Source organism: Rhamphochromis sp. 'chilingali' (genome assembly GCF_963969265.1).
Source record: "Rhamphochromis sp. 'chilingali' genome assembly, chromosome: 5".
Lineage (NCBI taxonomy): Eukaryota > Metazoa > Chordata > Actinopteri > Cichliformes > Cichlidae > Rhamphochromis > Rhamphochromis sp. 'chilingali'.
The window spans coordinates 26,233,108-26,242,622 of NC_137932.1; the positions used below are offsets into that span (position 1 = coordinate 26,233,108).

Genomic DNA, 9,515 nt, shown 5'->3' on the forward strand with positions numbered 1-9,515 from the left:
GACGTTGCTTTGTTGTTGTCAAATGAAAGTCGTGGTATATTCTCCTTTACAGAGGTTTAAATCTGGTGGACGCACAGGTCTGCAGACAATAAACCATTCAGGTTGCACATATTTCAAAGGTAAAAGTTGGGTTTTATTGTTTTCCTCTTATCAACAGTCCAAAGCCCACAAATGAGATTGTGACTTTCCTGAAGGAGGACCCAGAGACCACGAATTCCTTGTCGGTTTGTTCGAATTGATTGGTTTTGTATCACCTGCAGTATTTCTTTTAGGCTGATGGATTTCACTGATATTGATGAGTCATAATATAAGAGCCATTAAATTATTGACTTTGTTTTTTTGGTGACCTTGTTAGAACTGAAATGTTTCCCCAATAAGTTGACTGATTGAACTCGCGAACAGTTTAGCAGCCCCTCTGTGTGTCCTCTGGCCGGTTTGTCATGTTAGATTTCTATCAATTAAACCGCAAGTCGGTTAGCTGAACCAGTGATGGGTAGTAATGAAAATAACTGGACTTCATCAACAGTGATTAGGTCTGGTTGTTTTTAGGCCTGTGCTAATTACAAGAGAGTAAATGGTAAATGGCCTGTATTTGTATAGCGCTTTTCTAGTCCCTAAGGACCCCAAAGCGCTTTACACTACATTCAGTCATTCACCCATTCACACACACATTCACACACTGGCGATGGCAAGCTACATTGTAGCCACAGCTGCCCTGGGGCGCACTGACAGAGGCGAGGCTGCCGGACACAGGCGCCACCGGGCCCTCTGACCACCACCAGTGGTCAGAGGAGGTCTAGTCCCTAAGGACCCCAAAGCGCTTTACACAACCACTCATCCACTCATTCACACACACATTCACACTTTGTAGCCACAGCCACCCTGGGGCGCACTGACAGAGGTGAACAAAGATAGGTCATATCTTTGTTACATAAACTCAGTGAAGGTAATAACAGAACTACAGTCAGCGGCTTCATGTGAAGCCCGAAGTGTGATTGACATTTTGCATATTCAAACATTCAAAGTCCTTTAGTTGAGCGTTAAAAAGAAAACAAAAAAATTTATAGCACAAAAACTATGTAGTGATCATTTTTGAATTGTACATAGTTATATTTCACATTAATACTCAAATAAAACAGAATACTTTTTGTAAATTCTTTGTCACAAAAATGAAGTAAATGCTATTTTCACTTTTATGCTTGACTTAGCAAATATCACAAGCTGTGCCACAAAAACAAAAAGTTGACGGTCTAACCCGAATAGAATAGAACAGATTTCTACTACTCTAATTTTAACTGATTAATTCACAGGCACCGTTATATATGTGTCCAAACTTTTTATCATAACATTTTTATGCAAACTGGAGAAAATGACCTGAGTGTAAGTCTGAGGGTAAATGCAACGACGTATGTAGCCTTAAGACTGAACTGAAAATCTGAAATCAGACGCTGAATGTGTCCGATATCAAACAGCAGTTAATCAAGCAGCATGTAAGCCTGAGCTCTGCTCTCATCCACAGCTGCTGTATTTCACTCAGGCGATGGATCTGCTGGCCGAGCTGATGCACTAATAGTCTTTAATGCTCTGACTCTCCTGGTGTTGTTAGTATGCTCCAAACACAGACGTTTGCATTCAGTGATTAGCTACCAGTGCTGGTCCACTCTCACTAATCAAACGCCGCATTTAGATTAAACAATAACAGAACGTTCTCACTCGAGGGGTGTAACACAACAAAGGGCCGGCTCATCTGCAGGTAATGAGCAGGACTTTTTATGTTTGAATAGCTCCATGTATTTCTGTCAGGTTTTCCACTTTGCTGCTCAGGAGACAGACAGCAGTTGTGCGAGCTGCTTTCCCCCCCACGATTGAATATTAATTTCACAGCTGAATGTCAAATTTTTTTTTTAACTGATTATATAATCAAATTATGAAACACTGGTTGACAGCCCTCCTGAGATCAGTGCAGAGCTTTGGTTGTTTTTCTGGTATAAAGCGAGAGGTTCTTTTAAAAATTAATCATGATATTCTCTCTGCACTTATCCCTCTGTGTGAACCGCTTTCATTCCCTCGTCTCAGCTTCACCACTTGGTTGGTTTGTTGGTTTTAAACGGATGGTAGACCAAAGCCTGTCGGCGGCACAACGACGTGAAAGAGGAAGGACTCAGAGCGGATTGAGTCGCCTCTCTAGCAAAGACCTGCGAAGCCTCGTCTCTGCCTTCACGCCTGTGTTCACCACATCAGATGAAACCGTCTCCATCTTGCTGACAGCCGCTGACGGCCGATTGTGCGAATATCTGCGGCCTCTTCGTGTTCCACCAAATATAACCACATGCTGTGAGTATGTGCATACCATAAATTCACGGTTCAGACGCAGAGCTAACAGGACTGTAACCTGCTGTCACGCTCACACTGACTGACATGCCTCTAAATAAACAGCACAGTTACATAAGCATGAGCTTTGCATGTGTGTGGTGCAGTCTGGAAACAGCACAGCACATATTGAATAATCATTATGTGTGAGCCCTCCAACGAGCTATAAACATTAAACATTTCCAGCTTTGTATTGTTACTCTTGGATTCTATTAGAGTAGCTTTGCATGATTTACGGATCATAATAAACATCCTTTATTTCACCCTGAGCCTCGGTGGAGCTCGCATCCCTACTGGTGCCTCCTGGTGTCTCCTTCACACCCCCGTGATTGTGCCAGGACACTTGGCAAACCTTCTTCAGGTGACACGTATGGATAAGCTGGACTTCCTGTGCTAACATAAAGCTGAACAGGCTGAAGGTGACGTAGAGGACACTAAGAAAAATCAGTGAAGAAAATGCAGCGGTCTGTGACCACCACCTGCAGAAGTGAGGGTTGGTTTGTTGTTCCCTCTCCTGTTCATCTGTTTTCACGTCAGTTTGGATGAAAGCAGCTGAAATGGATTAACAGTGGTTTGATATCCCTGACTTTGTGTTGTACTGAGCCGATCGAGTGTTCCCTGAATCTGTTTATTAACAGTGTCTTATCGGTTGTAATTCAGCTTCAGCTGGCTTTTTGGGAGCTCTTTTCATTACCATGAAACATGTCATACATCTATAGTTACATTAAACGACCAGTGGGTGGCAGGGTGTGGAGTGACACATCGCTGTCCAATGTTGTGGTTTATGTGCAAGTATACCATTAACACTGACACAAATACAAGAGAACAGTCTTTGACTAGCTGTCCACTGTAGTCACCACTATGCGTGAAAGGGTTAATACATTTAAATTCTTACGTTTTAGGATTTTAACTGATTTTTTGTAGCTTTGCCTTTGTACAACACCACAGTAGATTTTAAATTAGTCAAGAATTTTTTGGCTTTAATTCAAGGAGTTCAACAAAAGTTTTTCATGAACTCTTCAGGAATTACTGACATTTTTATAACTATACAAGTTAAAGGTTAGTTAGTTAAAGTGCTGTAGCTGCTTGGGTTTAAATGTGTTGGTGGAACGATTAAATGTACCTGCAGGTGTTTCTGGAGCTCTGATCTCAGAAATGTGACGCAGTGATTGAGCAACTCATCACGACTGTTAGATTTGTATTGTTTATTGTCATTTATGCTTAGAAATATTTAACCATATATGCTTGGAGGTGTATAATCGATTGTGTAGTGATAGGATGTGTGATCCTTAGTTGTCTGCAAAGACTTTGTGTGCATTCCAGAGCACTCTGGCATTCACACCCACATTCTTGTCTTATTGTTTTATGGTAGGATAAACTTATCTGTTTTAGGCTAGGTGCCTTTTGTTTAGATGAACTGCTGGACTTCCAGATTTAGGGAAGTCATTTATGGGGTCACACACACACACACACACACACACACACACACACACACACACACACACACACACACACACACACACACACACACACACACACACACACACACACACACACACACACAGACAAGTATACCTATGTAAGATGTTATATGTTAATGAACCAATGCATATTCATGTAAACCACAATAACAGGAGTGCTATGGGGAACCTGGCTGAGAGTCTGGCGGAGGTCAAGTGGGTGGAACGACACTTGGCTCCAGGCAGGTCTCCCTCATGCATGAGTAACACGAAGAACTTTGCCTACTTGCTGTTCAATGCTTTTGGCTGTGTAGTTAAACTGTCTCGTTCCAGCGGTGGGCCTGTGCTAGACAGACCCAACAACGACTAAATATTATCTTATTTGGTGATGGTGAAATTGGCTTTTTCCTTTCTCCAGTCAGACTATCAGAGGCATTTTTAATTCAGTGAGTTCAAGTAATGAACAACAACAAAAACACAGTTCTAGTATTCTGCGTGAGCGGAAGTTAAAATACACCCAGGATCCCAAAAATGTTGGGACACTTTGGAAAATATAAATATTTATTCACAGTACAACGCACAAAGCATCAGATGCTTACACTGAGAAACAGTTGAAGTCACTTTAAATTTGATGGCATCTGTGTTCAGTGATTTCTGGAAGTGTTCCTGATCCGTAGTCTCCACAGAATCAGCGCTTCCGGAGGACCAGAGATCCCAAAGATTTAGATTTTTACAGTTGTTACAGTGGAAGATGACATATTTGAAGTGTTCACAATTTCACATTTCCCTGAAATATTTCAATGATTTTTTGACAGTTTATGTGTTTTTGGTGAATCTGTGTGTCTCTCAATGTTTTGTCTCTTTGTGTCAGCAGAGGAGAAGCTGGAGAGCTTTCAGGCAGAAAAACATGAATCGGGATTTTAAAAAATGGCTGCTGACCTGATGCTGATGGGGTCCGGGCCTTTGTGTTTGTGTTTGTGTGTGTGTGTGTGCGTGTGTATGTGTGTGGGGTTAAGAGGGTGTTGTTGTCACATCCTGTCGGTTCTCTGAAGGTTTTTGCCAGGAGGAATACCTGACAGCCATCTGGCGCTTGTTTTTCTTTGTGATATCCCTCACACACCAACTTTGACATGCAAATAACACACACACACTCTCTCTCTCACTGGGATGTAGTTGGTATGAGATGCGGCAGCTTCTGCTGGTTTGAATAATTACGTTTTGATTTGAGCTGTTGTGTGTTGTATTTCCTTTCACTCAGTTTGTGCTCTGAAAACAGTCGGATCTCATGTTTCTCATCTTTCATCTGCAGTTAAATAACTCGTGGTACGAGTATTTGTTGTTTCATCATCTAAAAACCCATCGTCTCAGGGATTACCCCAGTGCTCCAGTTCTTTTAATAATCATTTGGGCTCCTGCAGATCCTTCAAGTCTTCAAAGTCAATGATCTCAGTTTGAAAATAAGCCCTTAATTGACGCTAAAATATTTCAAATTACTTTTTTGTTGTTGTTGTCTCCTTAAAAACGAGGATGAGTTGCGACAGCTCGTCTCGCTGTTGTCATGTCTGAGACCTGCCAGCACCTTACGCAGACCTCCATCACATGAGACCAGTTTGGAAACCCCCCGTTTAAAAAGATCAACAATACAAAATTATCTCCTTCTGCTTGTTCTTCATGTCCTCCTTCTCCTTCCTCTTCATCATCATCTTCTGTCTTCTCATCCTTGTCTTTCCTCTTGCCCCTTTTCTTGTCCTTGTTCATCTTTTTGCCGCATTTCTCCCCTCATGTTGATGAGATTTGTATCGCTGTAACAGTGAGTGAAGTGAGTGGAACAAGTACTCCTTGTTTTGTGCTGAATTCTGACCTTAAACCTCACACAGGAAACTGGTCCTTTCATAGATTCGAGTTTTGGTTAAACTAATTTTCCTTTACAGGGGCGTGACGGCTCGGTGCTTGACACGTTTCCCGTCGACCGGTACCAGAAGTCATGCTACCTGTTCACCGTCCTGGAGGAGCTCCTGCAGAAACCCGAGGTGGCGCACAGGGTCGAGGTGGGCCCGGAACAGTTGGAATTCCTGAGCCATTGGGAGCAGCAAGTCTTCCTCCTGTCCGATGAGTTTCCGTTATTTTCCATCCGAATGTGGGGGATACGAGGTCTCCTCACCCCTCTGAGCAGATAGGATATGTCTGGAAACATTATTCCTTTCTCTTAATGCAAAAAATCTGACAAAAAAACCCCCAAACATTAAATAAATGTATCGCTTTGAGTGCTTTATTTTCAGATATCTCATTTCTTTGTGCCACAGCGGGCACACACTGTAGTTTCTTAACCAAAACACATCATTTATTTGCCACAAATACCAAAGGCGTCAGATGGTGCAGCAGACAGAGCTCCAGCACACCCTATTATTGTAAAAAAAGAAAGGCTTTAATTGGCATTGGTAGACGACCCCAACCCTCCCATACACAGAAGTCTCACAGACATATTAAAAAATTAAAAACACATAGCAAGTATTTTTCTCTATTTACAGCCTTAATTTGATCTATTTGTAATGAATTTATCTGCGTTAGCTCCTGTGTTAGGAGATAATATATTTTCCTTCTATCACTTTAGATAAAACCACCAAAAATGTGTGAAATGTTTCTACTGGAGTCTGTTTTTTTTAAGCGTCTTTATTCTGCTAAGTGGTACAAAAACATTAACTGTCTCAGTATTTCATTATGAGCTCTGTGGGGATTTGCTGGACTTTAAAGTGTTTGTCTTTGGATGAATGACACTGAAACATAATTGAAATGATTCACGGTGAGCGCTAATAGGATTGATTTCCCCGTGAAGCCGACACAGACCCGCTTTATTTCTGTGAATAATGACTGGAGCTCTTGACCTTTGATATCAGAGCTTTTGGTGTTTAACAGAGTCAGAGCAGGTCTGTGAAACTTATTAGCTGTTGGAAGGCAAGTGTTTAAACTTTGATCTGATAATTTGATCCATCCATTTTATTCATGTATTTCTTAACGCAGGTATAAAATGAATCCATTAAAAATCTGACATGGAATAGATGAAACGTTCTGGAGGTCTTTAAACTCCTCTACAGGTTTAGGCCACGCTGTTAACGTTTGGGTAAAGACTATGAATGACTCATGATGAATGGTACCATTTATTATTAAAGGCCATGTACAGCAGGTCCCCGTGGGTTTGCTGTCTTCCAGGTCATGGCAGCCTTAGATTAGGCCCATGTGACCCTGATAGGTTGGCAACACCTCAAGATGACAACCCCACTAGAGGTTCATTATCTCAAACTCCTCATCAGCTTTGATAACTAAAGAAGCCTTTCAGATAAAAGGTGAAGCATTCATGCATCCATCCATCCATTTGTTTTGATTCTTTCTGTCCGGGTCCTCATTAACTGCCCCTCCCATTCTTTAGGAAAAAAGAACTTCACTTGTTTGGGAGCCTATATGAGCTGATATCGTTCCAAGATGGCAGCTCCTCACTCTCTCTCCTCCCAGAAAGCTGGTGCCTTTCTGGCGCCCCACTTAGGTCATCTTTCTGCTTTGGTTTGTAGTTATTTCTAATTTCAGTCACGTGTTGGTTATAGGTTAGCACGTAGTTTTCTTTTGTCCTTCTTTTCCTCAGTTTATACTTAACAAAGGAATCTGCTTTATGTCCTTAGCGAGCCGGGCATAACCATATCTCTGTGCAGGCTGAAAACATCTTCATGAACCTAAAAAGAAGTTTGCACCAACTTGAGTTTTTAAGACTTACAGAATATCTAATAAATACATTTTAACTAATGAGAAAAGTTTTTCTTTCTGAAACAAAGACATTACGTGGCTGATCACTTAAAACAAACCATTTGTAGGCAGTGTATAGGAGCTGTTTTGTTTTCTGGTTTCATTTTGGCCAGTTAAGCTCAAACTGCAATCAAGCTTCAGTTTTTGTTTCCTGCAGGTTAATAGTCCATCTGGATAATAAAACAGAGGGATCCTATTTCCCAGAATGCATTGGATAATGATGAAATAATGGTTAGTCGTTTATGAGCTTCAAGTTTTCCTTTCCTCCGTCATCCACAAAGGGAATTGATGTGTTTGACGGCTTACAAACATCAGCTTCGGCGTTAAATCCACCATGTTAGTTGTTTTGATGCCAGAAGTGATCAAAACTAAACTGTGTCCATACGCTGTGGCTGATAATTAGTGCTAACTAAGTTTCCTTATTCACTAAAATTGGAGCACAATCTTTGATGATTGTAACAGTCACGGCCCTAATAATGCAAAGTTTAAGGCTGCGTTATTAAAAAAATCACTGCCTCTGATTAACAGGCAAACTATACATAGAAACTAGTAACAGGTTGTTTTTTTTATTAGGCTGTAAACAAGTTTATTTCTATGGTAAGATTGGACATCTTAACATGTGTGCCTGTGGGGACTCAGGCACTGTTAGAGACCCTCAGAGGAACTGCATGTTTTGGGACTTAAGTAATGGCTTAGTTTTCCGATAGTTTTTCCGATTTTAATTTGCAGTCAAAAATAAATGAAAATAGAACTCACTGTGGTTATTACAGTGAAATTATTGTAAATGTTACGGCTGATGGAAATTATTTGACTTTTACATCCACTCATCTCTCTCTCTGAATTTTAGGAAGGGAAAAATGTAGAGGGACTAAAACGAGGTTTTAAAAAGTCAGAGGAGACGTGCTCTATTATGTGGAGTGTAAATGACTCCCTGACTGTCTCTGGTATCGGATTCTTCTAATGGAGGCTGTATCTCTGTCAGCATCCTAATGATGTGGGCTGCCATCGTTCGGTTTCCAACTCCCTCCTCGGGAAGCCGAGAGGCTCCATCAGCAGTGCTGCTCTCTCCCCTGCTGTTCATTCGGCGTGTGAAATAATAATTTGGGCACGAGCGCGGCTAAATAAGCTTCCTGGTACGTCATCGATACCATCGCTCCTATTGTGTTTGCTGCAGGCTTCTGGCCCTCTCCGTCTGTGATCTCCTCATCTTTCATATCCTGTTGAGAACAGCAAACCAGGCATAGGGCTCGCATTAGAAAAAAAGAAAATTGGGTCGCTCATACGTGCGCTGCTGGTTAATGTGCCTCTGTGGAGAGGTGGATACGTCTCTTCCTGTTGGGGGTGTTTGACGGGCGCAGGCATGGCGGATTGGGTCATCAGCTGAGTACCCCAGTGAGAGGCACTCCCAATGATGGATGATGGGAAAATGACTTCATAACATGAGAAGTTCAGAGGCTGGTCCTGGTTTATTTGTGTTTAGCATATAGAGCCTGAATCATTTGTTCTTCTTTTTACATGTCTGCACTTTCTAAATCTTCAAACTTTATTAGCTTTTTAGCTTTACATGAAAATTTGCCCCTGTTGTGATGTGGTTCCTCTTGCATGCTTCCAGCAAAGGTTCAAAGTTAGTAATTGGACAAACATTAGTTTCATCTTCTTTCCTTTGACGTTATCTAAGCTCTATATTAGCTGGCCATTCGAATCATAAAGGAGTTGTTTGGTTCAGGCTCTGTTTGGTCTTTCGACTGGATAATGTCTGTAAATATTAGTGTCACTGCCTCTGCTGAAGTTCCTGAAATCTGCATTCTATTTAATGGCGACCAGGGGGCAATACCTGTGTTTGAAAAATGACATCTGCGTGTATTGAGATTTCTCACACGACATGAATTAAGG

At 41.5% G+C, this 9,515-nt stretch overlaps 1 protein-coding gene across 2 annotated transcripts in view; it reads left to right on the forward strand.

The window, feature by feature from the left end:
- The window catches only part of mei4 (meiosis-specific, MEI4 homolog), an 80,343-nt gene extending 72,120 nt beyond the window's left edge, over positions 1 to 8,223 (forward strand). For both annotated transcript variants that reach the window (XM_080883774.1, XM_080883775.1), the window contains one exon: positions 5,762 to 8,223. In XM_080883774.1, the coding sequence (XP_080739900.1) occupies positions 5,762 to 6,007 (246 nt within the window). In that variant the 3' untranslated portion in view covers positions 6,008 to 8,223. The remainder of the gene's footprint in view (positions 1 to 5,761) is intronic.
- Positions 8,224 to 9,515: the final 1,292 nt, after the last annotated feature.